The 21,344-nt window shown below is 44.2% G+C and overlaps 1 protein-coding gene across 1 annotated transcript in view; it reads left to right on the forward strand.

The window, feature by feature from the left end:
- Positions 1 to 2,215: 2,215 nt before the first annotated feature.
- The window catches only part of LOC124012048 (polypeptide N-acetylgalactosaminyltransferase-like 6), a 284,665-nt gene continuing 265,536 nt past the window's right edge, over positions 2,216 to 21,344 (forward strand). The window contains exons 1-2 of the mRNA XM_046325419.1: positions 2,216 to 2,611; positions 2,922 to 3,197. Coding sequence (XP_046181375.1) covers positions 3,063 to 3,197 — 135 coding nt within the window. The 5' untranslated portion in view covers positions 2,216 to 2,611; positions 2,922 to 3,062. The remainder of the gene's footprint in view (positions 2,612 to 2,921; positions 3,198 to 21,344) is intronic.

Genomic DNA, 21,344 nt, shown 5'->3' on the forward strand with positions numbered 1-21,344 from the left:
CCTCACCAACTCGGTGCATTACTTGCAGATGTTCCGTATGTACTAACAGCGAATGTTCTCAACCACACCCCCCTCTATTGGTAGCCATGGAGACTGAAAACATAATCTGCTAGACCTCCGTGCCTCGGTGCACTGCTACAGGGGAATTATAACTGTGCTGTACCATTGCATCTATGCATTATTGAGGTTGTGGTCTGTGTTCGATTGGCTACAACCTCAATATTGATGCACACACGCACACGTGCACACATACACAGTGTGATGAATACATTGTTCTCCATGTTTTCCAATACAATCTTTACTCTCTCCCTCTCCTTTAGCTTGCTTTCAAGTATGAAGCAGGATTCAATAGTAAATAAATATTTCAACAAGTTCTGAGAATCTCCTCTCTCCTGTAAAGCAACTCCTCGCACATAAACAACATATCATGGAAAACATGAAGTGATTCTATTATTTTGAGGCTGATTTCATCTGAGCTGTGTTTGGTTCAAGTTTCTGAAGTTTATAAAGGAGTTGTGAATATATCCTGAATTCACGGATGGGAAACATAAATTCTCACTCTCAAAGTAAAAAGCACACAGCAACAATATTAGCATTGTTTAAAATGCTGTACTTTGAGTCTTATGAAAAACTGAAAGTGAAAAAAACATTTTTCATGGACATCTGGGCCATCTGGCAATACTGCCTATAATTTCATATTTACTAATAGACACAGAGTTGGTTCATCCATGGACCTGTGTAAGTGACATAAATGGATTAATAAAGGGGAAATATGGGATTCAAACAATAACAAAGTGGTGACCCTGCCACAGCAAGTTGATTTAAAGTACGGTAGAAGAACATGCCAACACAGTCTGGGAGCATATGACTTGTCCCAAAAGGTATCTACTTCAGCTAGCTAGTACTCTAGAGTTGAGTATCAGCTGTCCATTTCAGCTGTCCCCAGGAAACTACAGGTCAAATTGAGCTGATAAGTTCACAATCCACATCTTATGGAAAAAAGGTGCTAAATAATGTCACATTTGGACAAAATAAGTACTATATTTAAATCTACACTACCGGTCAAAAGTTTTAGAACAACTACTCATTCAAGGGTTTTTCTTTATTTGGTGTATTGTCTACATTGTGGAATAATAGTGAAGACATCAAAACTATGAAATAACACATATGGAATCATATAGTAACCAAACCACAAATCAAAATATATTTATATTGAGATTCTTCAAATAGCCACCCTTTGACCTGATGACAGCTTTGCACACTCTTGGCATTCTCTCAACCAGGAATGCATTTCAGTCAACAGGTGTGCCTTATTAAAAGTTCATTTGTGGAATTTCTATCCTTCTTAATGATGAGGTGTTATGCTGTAGGGGTGCTTTGCTGGTGACACTGTCTGTAATTTATTTAAAATTCAAGGCACACTTAATTAGCATGGCTACCACAGCATTCTGCAGCGATACGCCATCCCATCTGGTTTGGGCTTAGTGGGATTATCATTTGTTTTTCAACAGGACAATGACCCAACACACCTCCAGGCTGTGTAAGGGTTATTTTACCAAGAAGGACAATGATGGAGTGCTGTATCAGATGACATGGCCTCCACAATCCCCCAACCTCAACCAAATTGAAATTGTTTGGGATGAGTCGGACCACAGAGTGAAGGAAAAGCAGCCAAAAAGTGATCAGCATATGTGGGAACTCCTTCAAGACTGTTGGAAAAAAATCCAGGTGAAGCTTGTTGAGAGAATGCCAAGAGTGTGCAAAGCTGTCATCAAGGCAAAGGATGGCTACTTTAAATAATAATTTAATTAACACTTTTTTTGGTTACTACATGATTCCATATGTGTTATTTCATCGTTTTGATGTCTTCACTATTATTTTACAATCTAGAAAATAGTACAAATTAAGAAAAATCCTTGAATGAGTAGGTGTTCTAAAACTTTTGCCTGGTAGTGTATGTCTACCTCAATATAAATGAACATGTTCATCATCTGCAATTGATTACTCCTATAGTGACAGGTGATGACATTTCTGCCTTTCTATCAGTATTCAGTATCAGTGCAATGCACATGATTAGATTCTGAATTTCATCAACACTTTCATTTGAATGCCAGACTGCAAAATTGTTAGGCTATCTACTCAAAGTGCATCAGGCAGCCGTCCAATGCATCACTGCGCTTTGTTCTCTCGTCCGCTGTTTCGTGCCAAAGTGCTGTCGGATTCACTGCTATGTGGTCGCGTTGGTGCTCCTTGTCCCTATCCCACACCTCGCTCTTGCCTTTGAAGGGATCGCCAAGCCGTATGAATGTTCCCACATTAATGCGCAGTGCACGTGGTCGTTAACCGCAATATCTAAAAACCCGGTATTGAGGAGCGACATTGCGAAAGGAGGGGGAGAACATAATTTCCAGATGTGGGAGAAATGCAGCTCGTGAGGGATTTTCTGACTCACGAAGAGCGCGAGACAGACTCGAAATTCCCTCACGTGCGCATCGTGGGAGATAAAGCTGTTCAACGCTTCTATTTTTTGTCTTGATTTATAACAGAAATGCGGCCGAAAAGGTCCTAAACAATCACGGTAAATGAGGCAACATGCAAATACGCACCGACAGTAAGTCATTGTGATGTGTTTAGTGCTGTCTGTTTAACCGTTTGCGCTGTAAGTAGTAGGGTCAGCTTTTATTTATTTGAAACTGAAAGGTGTCACTATCTTCTTCATCTCTGGTTTGAATTTAGTGACACATGTAGTTGAAAGAATGTTAACTATGCGAGCATAGCCTACCGTTAGACTGGTAGTGTTTTTTTTGTGCAACAAAATGTTTAAATTAGTGGAATGGTGGTTTCTCAGTCCTCTGCATTTGCGATTAGGCTAAATGTCAGTAAGAGGTCTACATGCTGATACATTTTATTGGTTGTTTTAGGTGAACGTTTGTTAACAGCTCCAGGAGGTGGTTTGCCACCGACCAACAAATAATATTTCAACCCGAGTGGCACGAGCCAAGAAGAACGGACTCCGTAGTTTTTAGATATTGGAATTATATCTTCTTACTTGGGTGTCCACGATGAAGAGGAGACAGAAGCGAGTGTTGCAAATGGCCTTCGTATTCATGGTGGCTTTGATATTTCTGCCAAACGTCGGGCTGTGGTCTCTATACCGGGAGAAACACCTGATGAAGTCGCACGAAGCCGGCGAACAGGTACGTCTAAGGTCAAGTTATGTTGACTTTGCCACTTTTTAAGCATTAATTTCGCCGCATTTCAAACTGGTGTAGCCTATAGTAACTAACTGGTGCTACAAAGTTGATCATTTTTAAGTTCATGTAAAGTAATTGTGAGTTGGTGGGAAAAGTAATTTGACAACAACATGTGCAGTCATGGCTTGAGCAACAGTGTTAGTTAGGAAGGCTCATCAATCATCATTATCGCATCATCAGTTAGGCCCACATATCATGCATCTTTTCATCAGCTTTACACTAGGCAAATTTACATCTGGACCTTGAAGCCCAGTTGCACTGCTGATTTGAATTCTTCCCCTCTGAAGGCCTGATTTAGATGGGTGTGGGGCACCAGTTGGGTGCAGAAAATGAGGCCTTTCGGGGTAGAACATACAACCATATATAGTATTTGTTTAATATAGCCTAATGTTATCCTAATTCTAAGCATTAAATGCAAAACAAATGTTTTTAATGTTTTTTATACATTTCCTTGGGTGAAAGATGTGTATGCATACATTATACTTTAGGCAAGCAATCGAGAGTCACCTCTGTGTAAGAGTACATTTAGTTCCTGGTTTAAATTGTACCCAAGTTATTTTGCATCCAGGCCAATGTCCCTCAAATATGATAATATGTCAAACTTCGTTGTGATTGTTGCAGGCCCGGCACCAGGATAAAGTGACAAAGGGGGCAGTTGAAATCGGCGATGGGGCACACTTTTGGGGCGTAATTACATTTGAATGATATTAACTTCGGATTATATCACGCCATACCACAATAAACATAAAGTTCAAATGCCGAGACTCCATGACCTCTGAGTGCTTTTGAAGTGGCAGGTTGGTGTGCACTCTATCGGCACAAAGGACAATGCTCTACACACTAAAGCGATGGCGCTTTGGTAATGAATATAGGCTACAAGATAGATAGGGTAATTCACCTATTACAAACAGCCTATGTGAATGCAGCTGTACACACAAGCCGTCTCACTAAAAGAATGCAAACTAAATGCTGAAACTAGTAACCTAGTTATTAATGCAGGCAAACAAAAATATTGAAGAGTAGTTTGGCTTAGAATACAGACAATGTGAACAAATGCATGTGAACAGAACAAAACAGCGATAACAAGTATGTCTAGTAAACAAAATGTCAAATCAATAAAGGCATGACAAAATCTATATTTAGGCTAGTTACATTAACAGGAAACAAGCAGAGTAAACTAAAATCAAATAACCCCCCCCCCCCCCCCCCCCCAAAAAAAACACAGCCTACAGCCTACTTCAGTGAGATGCAGCCATGCACCGCTGTCTTGCCAAACAAACAGGCCTGTAGGCCGGTTCAAACATGGAAAGTCATGGCGCTCATGAGTTCAGCAACACGTTGTGATATGGTACAATACACTTCTGTGGATCAAAATCAATCCACATAATCAATTAAGCAATGCCAGGCTACCATACATTTCCAATACGTACAGTTTACAACCAAAAAAACCAATAGGCTACCAAGGAAGCCATAATAGAATGTGTCTATTTCTATGATGAAACATACGGATATGTAGCTATACCCAGGGGCGTCATTTGGGTTCTTGCATTAGAATTATATTGAATTCTGCTTATATCACGCTATACCGCAATAAACATAAAAGTTCAAATGTCGAGAACATTGAGTGCTTTTGACCAAGAAGTTGGTGCAGGTTGGTGCAAAATCTCAGCTGCACTCTATCAGCACCATGGACAGCGCCCTACAAACTTAAAGGCCTATAATCTGGCTAAGGAAGTCATTTTGCCATTCCATACCATAGGTTTTTGCTGAAAGTACGCCACTGTCTGTACCACCAAGACTTTGATAACAATCAACCAGCTAGATTGTTTCTTACCTTTTCAGAAGAGTTGCAGCCTCCTTGATGCTCTGTGGAACTTCCTGATTAATCGTTCATTTCACTCTCCCCAAAATATTATTCTAAGATCCCACTGGGACTGAACTGTCCACAAATGGCTTCGAACTCGCTGTCACACCCCGGCTTGCCACACCTCAGCACTCCAACGCACTGCGGACCACTTTGACTCCAGTGTAAAGATGTGTTGCTTTTGCCTGAATACATTTGTTTGGAGGATGGAGAAGACTGAGGATTCTGTGCACCATGGTGGCTGTAAACTTAAAGCCAGGGCCCATCATTGCCCTTAGCAGCCCTGAAGCCTCAGGTCTTACTTCTGTGTTGTACAAACACATGCATTCGTTGTCAGATAGGAACTTCACGATGCTGTAACAACTTTTAACAGCCACTGACACAGTAGCCAGGTGTCCCCTTCTCCATTGGCTACTTTGGCTAAGCCAATTTCTGCTATCCACCGTGGCAGTGGCAGATTAGCTGGTTATAGCTAGCTAAATAGGCTAAGGGTAATAACACTTACACTTTTTTTCAGCTAGCTAAGACGCTAACTAAACTCTGTAGTGATGGGGTGTGAGGCTGAGTTGAGTGAAGCAGCTTCAACTGTAAACTTGACCCCGCCCTTATAAATCTAAATCAAATATTACAGGCGGAGGCGTATCACGTTATTCACTTAGCCTACCATAGATGAGAAGTGTTTTTTCCAGTTTTTCTATGAAAATCAAAGGAGTCATGCCTCACCACTGACACAACGCAGCAGAGATACAATTCTTGCACCAACCTGTCACTCAATAATTGTAACTTTTCTTTAATATAGGGACATAAAACTAAAACTGAGGGGGCTAAGCCCGCTTTAGCCCCCTCGTGGAGCTGGGCTCAGATTGTGGTGGAAGTCACTGTGCTGTCTCCTAAGTGTGACTTATTATAACAAGGGTAGTTTGGTTCCTGAATGCTGATTGACTGAAACCACTTTCCAGTAATGTGTACATTCAGAATATTAGAGCATGAGGTTGGAGTACCATGGCACAAAATCCTCTTTAGCTTGTGTGGCTTGATGATCTCCTTGAACACCTACAGCTCTTTGCCAGCCCTTCATGTTATGTAGCCCTAGCTGCACTCTGTTTAGCCGTGAGGCTTGTTTCAAATATGCCTATCATCTTGTAATCTATTTCTGCTGCTGGGGGGTGCAGTGAAAACTGCCTGAGTCGGTTTATGATTGCATCCCGTCATTGCCTCTTTCTCATTTGCCTGATCGCGATTTGCATTGCCACATGGCGTAACATTGCCCTTCGGCACTGCATGGCCCCGTCTGTGTGAAGCCTTGACAGTTCATCACCATTAGGCTAACCCAGCCTGTCGCCCTCTAGCTCCGGCCCGGGTTGACAGGGACAGAAACATCAGGCGGTGGTCATTATGTGGGACTACACCTACCCTCCTCTCCTCTCTCCACTGACCTCTACATGATACAGACTGAGTCACCCTGCTGAGATTGTCTCACATTCCATTTCGAGGTTGTCTGTCTCATAGAAAGAATGAGTAGATTGAACAAAGCCCCTCGGACCAGTGCAACTTGATGACCAATGTCCTCCCTTGTCATTCTATTTTTTTATCCACTGAAAATAGGAGCCTCAGTAAGTATGTGTTAACATTAGATTAGTGGTGTGTTGGAATTTTTGGCAGCCATTTTACTGAACAAGGTGATGTCCTTTGGTTTTCTTGTAAGTCCTATTGATTCCTTTTGGTTTAGTTTAATCCATAGTGTCATAGTCTCTAGATTGAGCTCCTATACTACAGGCCTTTGATACAAACAAAGCAAATAAAAAAGAAGAAGAAGAAGAAGGTCTAGAATCCTTTAGTTCGGATCAGTAGGTCCCAGAGCAGCAACACAGGCAAACTGATGAGTTCCTTCCTGATTCCCATGATTCAGAGCCACCGAGCAGCCAGCCAATCCTCTGAAAGACGGAAGAGAGCAGCAGCGTTATATGCTCTGAGGGAAAGGCTCATCCTCCGTGACAGGCAGCAGAAAAATGTGAACACTCCCTAAGATCAGAATCACCCCGTTTCTGACTCAAAGTCTGTGTCCCAAATTGCACTCTATTCCCTAGTGCTGGTCAAAAGTAGTGCACTACATAGGGAATAGGGTGGCATTTGGGAATCTGTCCCCTGACTGAAAATCAAAGCAGCTGAAGTTTCACACACCAGCCAACCATAAAAGGAAAAAGAAGCCTGGGCTTGTATCTGTTTGATTGGGCCATTTTGTCTGCAGTCAGGTTGAGATAATTGACATTGGGGATAGATGTTTCCGTTGGGCCGAATTACCAACGAAGCTCACCAGATTGTCATTTGAGTTATTAACCTAGTCACCATGGTGATGTTTAGCCTATTATTACTAACATTATGATGTATTTCACACTATAAACACACTGTAGTTTCTTGTATATGGACATCATGAGCCATCAGTCTTTTATGTGATGCGTCACATCGGACACATTATTGCCTTTCACCAGTTCTGTAACATTGTTCATACATTTCAATATAAGCAACTGCTTTGTGGTAAGGGACCTGATCTCAGCTCACAGGTACGTTTAGTGGCCAACAACAAACAATAGCTAGCATGTGTACTGATGGTGTGTTTTGTACCCTAGATACCAGGTGCACACACACACACACACACACACACACACACACACACACACACACACACACACACACACACACACACACACACACACACACACACACACACACACACACACACACACACACACACACACACACACACACACACACACACACACACACACACACACACACACACACCAGCTGTCACTTGTGATGGGATGTTTACGTGGGATGATGAGTATGCTAGATTCGAATATATGATGGCAGAGTGTTAGCAGTCTACACAGGAGTAATGCAGGCTAGGCCTAATAACAATTTGGAAGTGGTGGAGGGCAACAGTAGCTGAGATTGTACAATTTATACTGTTAATTTGTAGTAATGGAGCAGTGTACATATGTATAATGCACAACGTCTAGTTTGATGTACTGTTTTATTTATGATGTAGGCGATTGTGTTGTTTTATTCCTGTTTGGACCCCGGGAAGAATAGCTGCTGCCTTTTCAGCAGCTAATGGGGATACTAATAAATACTAGATGGAAAATAATGTCCTATGAAGCTCTACATCAGTGGTATTCAAACTTTTTCACCAGGATTTCTGGGGACTTTCTTCTAGATTAGTGGTTCTCAACCTGGGGTACTAATACCCCTGCAGATACCTGGCCTATCCACAGCCTGGTACTTGGGAATGGGAAGACTCAAGAGCATAGAGTGGCAAGAAAAAGTATGTGAACCTCTTGGAAATACTTGGATTTCTGCATAAATTGGTTGTAAAATTTGATCTGATCTTCATCTAGGTCACAACAATTATCACGACCTCCCCCAAAGTTGGTGCCTCTCCTTGTTCGGGCGGCGGTCGGCGTCGCCGGTCTTCTAGCCATCATTGATCCACTTTTCATTTTCCATTTGTTTTGTCTTGTCTTCCTGCACACCTGGTTTCAATTCCATCATTACATGTTGTGTATTTAACCCTCTGTTCCCCCTATGTCCTTGTCCGGAATTGTTTATTGTAAGTGCTTGTGCACGGTAGGTCTTGTGTGCGATGGGTTTTTTACCCATTGTATTTATTGTTTTGTTTACAGTGATTTTTATATTTAAACTGCGCCGTTGTAACACAGTTTTTGCTCTCCTGTGCCTGACTTCTCTGTCGCCAGTACACACCCCGTACAACAATAGACAAACACAGTCTGCTTAAACTAATAACACACAATTATACGTTTTCATCTTTTTATTGAACACACTGCGTAAACATTCACAGTGCAGGGTGGAATTAAGTATGTGAACCCTTGGATTTAATAACTGGTTGACCCTCCTTTGGCAGCAATAACCTCAACCAAACGTTTTCTGTAGTTGCGGATCAGACCTGCACAACGGACAGGAGGAATTTTGTACCATTCCTCTTTACAAAACTGTTTAAGTTCAGCAATATTCATGGGATGTCTGGTGTGAACTACTCTCTAGAGGTCATGCCACAGCATCACAAATCAGGGTGAGGTCAGGACTCTGACTAGGCCACTCCAGAATTAATATTTTCTTCTATTGAAGCCATTCTGTTGTTGATTTACTTCTGTGTTTTGGGTTGTTGTCCTGTTGCGTCACCCAACTTCTGTTGAGCTTCAATTGGAGGACACCCTAACATTCTCCTACAAAATGTCCTGATAAACTTTAATTTTTCCGTTGATGATAGCAAGCTGTCCAGTCCTTGAGGCAGCAAAGCAGCCCCAAACCATGGTTCTCCCTCCACCATACTTTACAGTTGGGATGAGGTTTTGATGTTGGTGTGCTGTGTCTTTTTTCTCTCCACACATAGTGTTATATGTGTTCCTTCCAAACAAACTGTCCACAGAATATTTTGCCAGTAGCGCTGTGGAACATCCAGGTAGAAATTTGCAAACTTCAGATGTGCACCAATTGTTTGGGACAGCAGTGGCTTGTTTCGTACTGTCCTCCCATGAACACCATTCTTGTTTAGTGTCTTATGTATCGTAGACTTGTCAATAGAGATGTTAGCATGTTCCAGAGATTTCTGTAAGTTTTTAGCTGACACACTAGGATTCTTCTTAACCTCAGTGAGCATTCTGCGCTGTGCACTTGCAGTCATCTTTGCAGGATGGCCAATCCTAGGGAGAGTAGCAACAGTGCTGAACTTTCTCCATTTATAGACAATTTATCTTACCGTGGACTGATGAACATCAAGGCTTTTAGAGATACTTTTGTAACCCTTGCTTTATGCAAGTCAACAATCTGAGATCTCTTTTGTTCGAGGCATGGTTCACATCAGGCGATGCTTCTTGTGAATAGCAAACTCAAATTTTGTGAGCGTTGTTTATAGGGCAAGGCAGCTCTAACCAACCTCTCCAATCTCGTCTCATTGATTGGACTCCAGGTTAGATGACTCCTGACTCCAATTAGCTTTTGGCAAAGTCATTAGCCTAGGGGTTCACATACTTTTTCCCACCTACACTGTGAATGTTTAAATTATGTTTTCAATATAGACAATAGAAATACAATAATTTGTGTGTCATTTGTTTAAGCACACTATGTTTGTCTATTGCTGAGACTTGGACGAAGATCAGATAATATTTGATGACCAATTTATGCAGAAATCCAGGTAATTCGAAAGGGTTCACGTACATTTTCTTGCCACTGTAGGCCTAATGATCCACTGCAAAGGAGGGGGTAGCCTACTTTGGTTGGGGGTCTGATTGGTACTTTCAAATAACCCAAGAATGTTGAGAACCACCTTTAACCTCTGGATCCAACTGAGAGAATGTTGATTTCCTAGTGACTGACTGTTATTGTCAGTATCCATTTCGTGACAGAGTGACAGTTGGAAGAGCAAGGCAGTCATTCTAATTAGGCGACCCGCCACGATGTCATAGGGAGGTGATGCATGATGGTAATGCAGATGCAGAGCTGAGTGACAACGTGGCCGTGGATGAATGATCTACTAAATATATTAGAACGGAGATGGGGTTTATATAAAAACAAGAAACGCAAGAAGATTTCACGGAATCTATTTTCAGTGTGAGACGGGACAAAACAGGTTGAAAAGGCCATTCGTGATTAGTCTTGTAGTGGTTGTCACAAGGCATAAAAACGCTCTGTTGAAGGGACCCGATTTGGTGTGACATGCAAAGACTTGAATTGTGTGAGTGGTAATAGGTTGTTGGCTTGTTGGTAGGAATTCAATTGTGACCATGATATTTTGACAATGAACAGGAATATGAATCTCCGGTATTGTTATCGTTCGTCTGAATATGAATTTGAATCAAACTCTCCCCGTATCAACTGTGGAATAGGCTTCCCCATTACCATACAGAAGGAACACATAATACATTTAGTAATTAAACCGGTAGTAATTAAATCTGTCGGTGTCTCTTCAAAGTATTGACTCCTAGCTTCCTCAGTACAGTATATTATTTTATAATGATTCGCTTTCTTAACGACTTCATTTGAATTTCCTTCTGTTTTTATGACACCTCGTTATCTTCTCCCCTCGCCGTTAACAGTGTTTTTCTGTAATTACTGTGCTATTTTAGAGAACTGAGATGATTGTGTTTCTGTGTTTATATAGTAGAACTATCATTATGGAAGTTGTTGTTGTTGTTGTTGTTGTTGTTGGTGAGGTATTGTATAATCAATGCTGCTATCATCATTTTCACCAGTATCGCAATGAGCCTGATTACCGATCCCTTTCCAAAAATAGGTGTTTTGGTGTTGATGGTGTTGATGTTGAGTTGTTCCTCACATACTTATCATCTACATTCCACTCAGCTCCCCAATAAGCTTTCTGGCAGGACCAAGGATTTGCCACATTGTGTATTGATGATATGTATCATGAAGCTTTACATCATTTTCACCTCCATCCTCTCCTTAGTCTTGGTCCGTTTAAACCTGATTTGTCAGATGTGCCTTGTGTGCCGCTGACAGGTGGTAGAATGTGGTGGGAAGCTGTTGTGTGTCTTCAGAGAATAAAGGGCATTTCATATGGAGTGACTGCCTGGCCCTGTCTGCACAGTGATATAAAACAACTTACTCACCACCACCGACTCTCGGGAGGGGAGATCTAGACGTAATCATTAAGGGTGCTTCCATAATGGCATTTGTCAGGGCCCATAGGGTTCTGCTCAGGAGTAGTGCACTATGAAGGGAATAGGGTGCCATTTTGGACACTGCTCAGTGTTGTGACGTGGGCACCTCTATTAAGCTAAAAGCACTCCAATAGCACTTGTTGTGTTTTTTTCTCATGCTTCTGAGAGTAATGGAAATAGGCTCAATGTAATCACTGCCATTGTACTGTCAGACACTAGACAGCAGTGCAATCTGTTTTAATGGTCATGAACTTCTTTCAGTGTAAGATGTAAATATAGCCACTTATTCGAGCCTATAAAGCTCACACCTATTTATTCTCCTGGTGGCACTAACCTAAATCAGTGAGAAAGTGGGGACATTGAATGTCTATCCATGTCAACGTGTGATCAGTCTCAAATGCTCCCATACGCTAGACTAGGGCTGCATCTCAAATGGCACCCTATACCCTATAGGCCCTGGTCAAGAGTAGTGCACTATATAGGGAATAGGGTGCCATTTGGGTTATACACTAGGTATACATACCATGAGTGTAATCACATAGATGGGCCATGAATTGTCCCCGGCTTGTTCAACTGTCCCTCAGCACAGAGATTGCTGAGTTACGGCTGTTTAAACTGGCAGCTCTGACTGACTGACTGACTCCTCCACTCTGGCGATTGTTATTCAAGGAGAAAGCAAAGCTTCTTATGTTTTATGGCCCTCTTCTCCTCCGCGGCGCCGGCGTCCTACCGTTGATTTACGGGCGTTTCAAACCCACCGCGCAAGGTAATACTTGTCATCGGTGGAAAACATAACTAACAGTTAAATCAGACAGACAGTTTAACAATGTGGCCTGACAGAGGTTGTAAGAGATTATCGTGCGTCTGAAGGGTCATTATATTGCATCTATTAAAGGCAACCCAAAAACTACTTTTCAATTAAGCGGTTCCCAAGGGAGTAATTGATCATGCCTGTGACTGTCCACTCCACTTGATGGCTAGTACCTTTAGAAAAAGTACTTGCCATCTAGCTTTCTCCTCCAGTTATTATCTTGTTGGATAGGCTTACATACAGATGAGTAAAGTTTCAAGTTTTTTTAACCAATTTTCCTTTTTGCTTTTACGTGTCAAACAAGAGATTGTAGACCTAATGTTCACGTTGAAAATGTGATTTTAAAACATAATTGGTTGGAATCACCGGCTCTCAACAAAAATTCCTCTCAGAAATCAATATTTATGATTATATCTTGATCCATGCTGAGATTGCCAGTCAGCCGTGTCTTCCAATCACATCAACCTTTGTTTTCATCACTGTATAAAATGGAGTCAAGTTTGATATGGTTCTGAAAAGGATGCCCCCCCCCCCCTCTGTCATTATGTCACACATTGTGTGGTGGTAGTCAGTGAAAGGGAGACGTTGTGTCCTGCTGTGTGCTATTGAGTTGTAACCTTTTCGTTGTATCCGACAGTATGTGTGGAAAGGACAAAAATAGGTGTGTCCTGCATTTGAAAGCAGACAGTTGACCCAGTCGTGTTCTGAAAAGGCCTATTGTCCTTCTCGGTGCAACCAGCAGACACACCTAAGAATCAACCCAGCAGTTCGGACACACTGACTGAGTGGTTGAATGAATCGCAGCACACCTATGCTCACAATAAACCAATGATTTATTTTAGCCTTCAAGCAACATGAATTTAAACCACAACACTACTTGTTAGACTGCCTCCCAAAGAGCCACTAGCATCTTCCACAGCTTCCAGGACAGTTACTGATGATTTACCAGTGAATCATTGTAGCCTAATCACTTCAGTCGCCAACGATGGGTATCTCTGTTAGTTATTAACGGCAGTCAGTTCTTTTCTTTGTGTGAAGGACGGGATGTGATATCTGATTGTTGTGGGGAACCGTTGAGAAACTGAGTGATTTGTAATGTGAGGAATATAAATGTCATCAGTGTATTAGGACACCAGAGCTGATTTAAATGACGTTGAAACTGAATCACAGTGGAGGATGGATAGGTGGGTAGGATATTTTACCTAGGTTTAAATATGAATGAGCTTGATGAGTATCTTTTAATATTGTGCCGGTTCCTCGAGGCTTATTTGAGAGGTGGTCTCAGGTTATCGATTTAAATTCCTTTCTATTCCCTCTTTATCCTTTTCATGAACTCCCTTCATCATCCTCCCTCTTTTTTCCTCCTTTCTTCCTCCTACTAATTCACTGACTGCACTGATGAAAAACCCAAGCAGTCTCCCTAACAAGAAAAGTCCTTGGTGCTTATTAGGATATTTGTGAGTCATTCCACTGTATTATCCTATCTCATTAAAAGCCCACGGTGCAGTTTTTTGATTCTCTAATGGAGGAAAACTGTGAGGAATCATGTGTAGCCTGGTTAAACTAGACTGCATGTTGAACTCACCATTCACCTCAATGGAGAGTGCAACGTTTCTTAGCCCGGCTAAACCAGAAAGGAAAGGGCCGGGTTTAGCCAGGCTAAGAAATGGGTTCCCTGTGTTGTCAATGTACAGTATAATCTCTCCTCTCTTCCTGTGTCGTGAATTACTGGCCTCTCTGAAACACGAAGAGGCTGCACTATCTTTTTATGAGGAGAGAGATGTGTCTGGGTGAGGGATGCATGTGCTGTGCTGCAGCACTGCTGGGTCAGGCTGATGAGAAAGGAAAGGGCCGGGCGGTGCTGATGAGGGACCATGCAGCCAGTGAGTGACTGATTACTCAGCCTGTATACAGGGACAACTGGGACAGATATTATTCTGTAAAGTTTGGAATCTTATATCCTCTGTTGTCCCATGGAGGTGATTCATCATGATTGTTGGGGTAATACGCAGGGCCTGGCCAAATACATCCAACTGTGTGTGTGTGTGTGTGTGTGTGTGTGTGTGTGTGTGTGTGTGTGTGTGTGTGTGTGTGTGTGTGTGTGTGTGTGTGTGTGTGTGTGTGTGTGTGTGTGTGTGTGTGTGTGTGTGTGTGTGTGTGTGTGTGTGTGTGTGTGTGTGTGTGTGTGTGTGTGTGTGTGTAAAAGCTGAGGAAGTATGTGTGACGACAGGGAGAGGGAACCGTTTGCTGCCGTAGCGACAGACTGACAGTGCTGCCTCCCACACTGTGAGAAACTGTGACATACGAGCAGAGCGAGGTGGGCACTGGTGTGTGTGTGTGTGTGTGTGTGTGTGTGTGTGTGTGTGTGTGTGTGTGTGTGTGTGTGTGTGTGTGTGTGTGTGTGTGTGTGTGTGTGTGTGTGTGTGTGTGTGTGTGTGTGTGTGTGTGTGTGTGTGTGTGTGTGTGAGAGAGAGAGAGAGAGAGAGAGAGAGAGAGAGAGAGAGAGAGAGAGAGAGAGAGAGAGAGAGATTTGAGGGATGTGGGTGTGTGTGGGGGGTTTGTTTCTCCTGCCAAGGCTTTTTGATTCCCTCCAAATTGTTTTGAGCAGAAAAATGCACTCTGTCACACTTCATGCTCTTTCCCGGGGCGATTTAACAGTCAGACACACACACGCACACACACACATGCTCTGCCTGCCGGCTCTCGCTCTACAGATGAGGGGATTTACTGAAACCCTCACAGCACCCCTCCTGGTCACACTGAGAACTTATTATGGCTCATCCTTAATCACTTTTCTCCTAGTGACTTTGCTTACCACTGAGGTAGACTGAGGTGGACTGAGGTAGACTGAGTTAGACTGTATCACTCTTGTTGTTTTCAGATTATATAACTACAGTTAGAGTCAGCAGCACAAACAAATACGGTTGGTTTTCCTTCTGGCAAAACGGATTCATTATTTATTACACATCGTAACAACTACTGGTCAACCACTGGCATACCGGACAGCCCCGCAAGGAAGGGAAGCACAAAAAGTCATTTTCATATGTACTAGGAAGCTAAGTGCTTGTTTCTTGGGAATTCAGGAATGTGACACAAAAAAATCATTTAACTGATTGAAAGTATTCGGGGATATCGGTGATCAATGGCGTGGTCAAGGCTACGATGGTGCCAGTGCAATGAGTGGGGCTTCCTCAGGTGTTCAAAAGCTGATTGCCGTAGCAACATCAGGGAAACTGGGCAGAAGGGAGGGGTGCTTCAAATACAGCAATTCCGCAACATCTTTAATTGAGCCTCTCATTCTCCTTAATTGCCGTCCTCAACAGGTTGTCTGGTTACTGGACAGACAATACATTGTCAGATGCAAATAGATAATCATGTTTAGCAGGCAACAGTTCTTGAGGGCTTGAAAAAAAAATGCTGGTGAACCAGCTTGGTGTGGTTGTAATATCAACATTTCCTTATCCCTGGTGTATCTTGGCATGTGTCATTCAAGACTACATTTAATTGTGTGCAGCGCAATGGACATATAATGGACAATGTCTCAGCAAACTGTCTGGGTTGGCATTACTCAGTATAGAAAACAGTCTGGCCTGCAACCTGGACCTACTGGCTGTGGTAAAAACATTTGCACACAAAAAAGAGGACTTCAGGAAACCAGGGGAGTCTCTCAAGTGGGATTTCTTTCAATTTACCTTGTATCCCATTTGTGGAGGCTATTCGCTAGACAGACCTCGCTGAGTTCAACAATAAATAAGTGGCTGAATTTATCCTTAAGCCGACTACTTTTTGCCTCAGGGCTATTTGATATTTACATTTTATAAAAGGTTTATAAACAGCAGTTAAATACAGAATATACTGTAGCTATAGATAGTACACTGCATAATGAAACAATCTAGTGTTTTGAGGATGGGCTGACTGTATGATTTTGCATTTATAGACCGGTTTTACGGACAACAACTTTTTATTAGAGGACACATTAATCTATTTTTATAACCTATTTTTATTTTAGGAAGGTGGGAGGGCCGAACACGAACCGGCCAACCCGATGAATCTTGTGTCCTGTTGACATGTGGCTGTTCACAGTGACTCTGGGGTCATAAAGAGACAAGCTCCTTTCTCCTCTCTCTGCTCTTCTCTGGTTCAGAGTTATTTATTGCATCATGCCTGCTCATACAGCCGCTTCCTAATTACACTTTGCCATCAAGATGAATGTTGGGCCTCAGCTGGCTGCCATCTGCCAACTTTACCTTTGTTTCACGCTGCTGATGGATTGGGAGTGAAGCTAGCTAGCTAGCTAGTTGAGAGATCAGAGGAGTAGCAGGGGAAGGCCATCACTAGCAGTGTTTGATTTGGGCCGATGCTCGCCAGTATGGAGTACCGTCAACTCATATTTTCTACTTCTTGAGTACCGGCACCTCTTATAGATGAGATGTTTACCTCTTTGTTTCAAATCATTACATTTACATTTAAGTCATATAGCAGACGCTCTTATCCAGAGCGACTTACAAATCAAATCAAATCAAATCAAATTGATTTATATAGCCCTTCGTACATCAGCTGATATCACAAAGTGCTGTACAGAAACCCAGCCTAAAACTCCAAACAGCAAGCAATGCAGGTGTAGAAGCACGGTGGCTAGGAAAAACTCCCTAGAAAGGCCAAAACCTAGGAAGAAACCTAGAGAGGAACCAGTCTATGTGGGGTGGCCAGTCCTCTTCTGGCTGTGCCGGGTGGAGATTATAACAGAACATGGCCAAGATGTTCAAATGTTCATAAATGACCAGCATGGTCAAATAATAGTAAGGCAGAACAGTTGAAACTGGAGCAGCAGCATGGCCAGGTGGACTGGGGACAGGAAGGAGTCATCATGTCAGGTAGTCCTGGGGCATGGTCAGGTGGACTGGGGACAGCAAGGAGTCATCATGTCAGGTAGTCCTGGGGCATGGTCCTAGGGCTCAGGTCCTCCGAGAGAGAGAAAGAAAGAGAATTAGAGAACGCACACTTAGATTCACACAGGACACTAAATAGGACAGGAGAAGTACTCCAGATATAACAAACTGACCCCAGCCCCCCGACACAAACTACTGCAGCATAAATACTGGAGGCTGAGACAGGAGGGGTCAGGAGACACTGTGGCCCCATCCGAGGACACCCCCGGACAGGGCCAAACAGGAAGGATATAACCCCACCCACTTTGCCAAAGCACAGCCCCCACACCACTAGAGGGATATCTTCAACCACCAACTTACCATCCTGAGACAAGGCTGAGTATAGCCCACAAAGATCTCCGCCACGGCACAACCCAAGGGGGGCGCCAACCCAGACAGGATGACCACAACAGTGAATCAACCCACTCAGGTGACGCACCCCCTGCAGGGACGGCATGAGAGAGCCCCAGTAAGCCAGTGACTCAGCCCCTGTAATAGGGTTAGAGGCAGAGAATCCCAGTGGAAAGAGGGGAACCGGCCAGGCAGAGACAGCAAGGGCGGTTCGTTGCTCCAGAGCCTTTCCGTTCACCTTCCCACTCCTGGGCCAGACTACACTCAATCATATGACCCACTGAAGAGATGAGTCTTCAGTAAAGACTTAAAGGTTGAGACCGAGTTTGCGTCTCTGACATGGGTAGGCAGACCGTTCCATAATAATGGAGCTCTATAGGAGAAAGCCCTGCCTCCAGCTGTTTGCTTAGAAATTCTAGGGACAATTAGGAGGCCTGCGTCTTGTGACCGTAGCGTACGTGTAGGTATGTACGGCAGGACCAAATCAGAGAGATAGGTAGGAGCAAGCCCATGTAATGCTTTGTAGGTTAGCAGTAAAACCTTGAAATCAGCCCTTGCTTTGACAGGAAGCCAGTGTAGAGAGGCTAGCACTGGAGTAATATGATCAATGTTTTGGTTCTAGTCAGGATTCTAGCAGCCGTATTTAGCACTAACTGAAGTTTATTTAGTGCTTTATCCGGGTAGCCGGAAAGTAGAGCATTACAGTAGTCTAACCTAGAAGTGACAAAAGCATGGATTAATTTCACGCTGCTGATGGAAGTGAAAGCTAGCTAGCTAGCTAGCTAGTTGAGAGATCAGAGGAGTAGCAGGGGAAGACCATCACTAGCAGTGCTTGATTTGGGCCGATGCTCGCCAGTATGGAGTACCGTCAACTCATATTCTACTGCTTGAGAACCGGCACCTCTTATAGATGAAATGTTTACCTCTTTGTTTCACGCTCTGGACGCTGCTGTGCTGGCCCTGATATCCAAAGGCGTTTGTTGAATGATATTTAGAGACTTGATAGAAAAGACAATAACTTGAGACTTGACTTGCTCTTGGAGCTACAGAACTCGGGACTCGACTTTGATTTGAAATGACCTGGCCAGGTTTTGTAACGTTTTGTCACTCATTTTGTGGCACAGAGTCATATTACCCATAAAAAATACAGTTTAGCAATCTGCTATGGACTCATCTTTGCCAGAACATTACTGTTAGGCTCCCTGGTGATTTCATTGCTCATTTTCATATTTTAGAAATGCATAGTTTGAATGGATAATAATTATATACCTCAGTGGTGTTACTGGCCATATGTCTAAAAATAGCTGTAACATCTCACTACCATCAATACTTATGGGATGAAGATGTAACATATTCTGGCGAATGAATGATGTGTTAATTATTGTGAGGAAGAGAAAGTCTCCAGCCAGGTCATGATTTCCATTTGGTCCTGTATAACCCCACAGCATACAGGTAGGCCATATGATCCTGCTTGCTCTGGACTCCAGAGAAGTGACAATGTGACATGTAATCCCTAATAAATATGGACACATACCACGCTGCACCTTGGTCCTCACCTTCTTCCACCAACAACGGCCGTTACAGAATCACCCACCACCAAAGGACCAAGCAGCGTGGTAACAGGCAGTAGCAGCAGGAGCAGCGCTATAAGGAGGGATGGACATGGGAGGACATTCTAGACGGCAAGGGTTGCTACACATGGGAGGAGATCCTGGCTGGAAGGGATCACCTCCCATGGGAACAGGTGGAGGCAGCCAGGAGAGCGGAGGCAGTAGGTAAAGGGAGACAGCGCTTTGAGGGAACACGGCTGGCAAGGAAGCTCGAGAGGCAGGCACCGTGTTATGCCATGAGGCGCACAGTGTCCCCAGTGCGCATGCATAGCCCGGTGTGGTACATAGCAGCACCTCGTATTGACCAGGCTAGATTGGGCATCGAGCCCTACGCATGGTGTCCCCGGTTCGCCAGCACAGCCCAGTGCGGGCTATTCCACCTCGCCGCACTGGGCTGGCTACGGGGAGCATTCAGCTAGGTAGGGTTGGGCAGGCTCGGTGCTCGAGACCTCCAGTGCGCCTTCATGGTCCGGTCTTTCCGGTGCCACCTCTACGCACCAGCCTTCCGGTGGCAGCCCCCCACACCAGGGTGTCTCTCCATCTCCTTCCTACAGGTACTCCCGCCTGTCCAGCGCTGCCAGAGTCTCCCTCCAGTCCAGATCTGCCAGAGCCGTCCGTCTGTCCTGAGCTGCCCGAGGCGCCCGTCTGTCCTGAGCTGCCAGATCCGCCCGTCTGTCCTGAGCTGCCAGAGCCGCCCATCTGTCAGGAACTCCCAGAGCCGCCCGTCAGTCAGGAGCTGCCAGAGCCGTCAGTCAGGAGCTGCCAGAGCCGTCCGTCAGTCAGGAGCTGCCAGAGCCGTCGTCAGTCAGGAGCTGCCAGAGCCGTCCGTCAGTCAGGAGCTGCCAGAGCCGTCGTCAGTCAGGAGCTGCCAGAGCCGTCGTCAGTCAGGAGCTGCCGGAGCCGTCCGTCACGCCGGCGCTGCCGGAATCGCCCTTCTCTCCGGAGCTGCCGGAGTCTCCCGCCTGTCCGGTACTGCCGGAGTCTCCCGTCCGTCCGGTGCTGCCGGAGTCTCCCGTCCATTCGGGACCCATTGCTAGCGTCCCCAGGCCGAGGTCGGCGGTGAGGGTCGCCTCTCTAAAGAGGCCACGGAGGCGGGCTAAGAGGCGGACAAGGATTATGGTGGAGTGGGGTCCACGTCCCGTGCCAGAGCCGCCACGGCGGACAGCCACCCAGGCCCTCCTCTATAGGTTCAGGTTTTGCGGCCGGAGTCTGCACATTTGGGGGGGTACTGTCACGTTCTGACCTTAGTTCTTTTGTTATGGCTTTGTTTTAGTATGGTCAGGGCGTGAGTTGGGTTGGTTGTCTATGTTTGTTTTTCTATGATTTGCTATTTCTGTGTTTGGCCTGATATGGGTCTCAATCAGAGGCAGCTGTCAATCGTTGTCCCTGATTGAGAACCATATTTAGGGAGCCTGTTTTCTATTGTGTTTCGTGGGTGATTATTTTCTGTTTTCTGTTGTGTGTCTGCACCAGCCAGAAGTGTTTTCGGTCGTTTCTCTTTGTTATTTTTGTTATTTCCGTGTTCATTTAATAAATATGGACACATACCACGCTGCACCTTGGTCCTCACCTTCTTCCACCAACAACGGCCGTTACAGGTACATTTGCGCAGCGATTGTGTTCCCTTGTGCACACGTGCATGTGCATGCGCAGGGGTCTCAACCTTTGACCCACACCTTTTTCGGGGTCACGGGTCAAAATAGTTTGAGAACCTCTGGGCATAGTGAACAGATTTCTGATTTGCTGTACAGCTATAGGATTGGCTGCAATGCAAACGTCAAATTGTAGGGAGAGAGAATTGCCATAAATAAATATGCAGCTCCAAAACAAA

This window comes from Oncorhynchus gorbuscha, linkage group LG24, assembly GCF_021184085.1.
Source record: "Oncorhynchus gorbuscha isolate QuinsamMale2020 ecotype Even-year linkage group LG24, OgorEven_v1.0, whole genome shotgun sequence".
Taxonomy (NCBI): domain Eukaryota; kingdom Metazoa; phylum Chordata; class Actinopteri; order Salmoniformes; family Salmonidae; genus Oncorhynchus; species Oncorhynchus gorbuscha.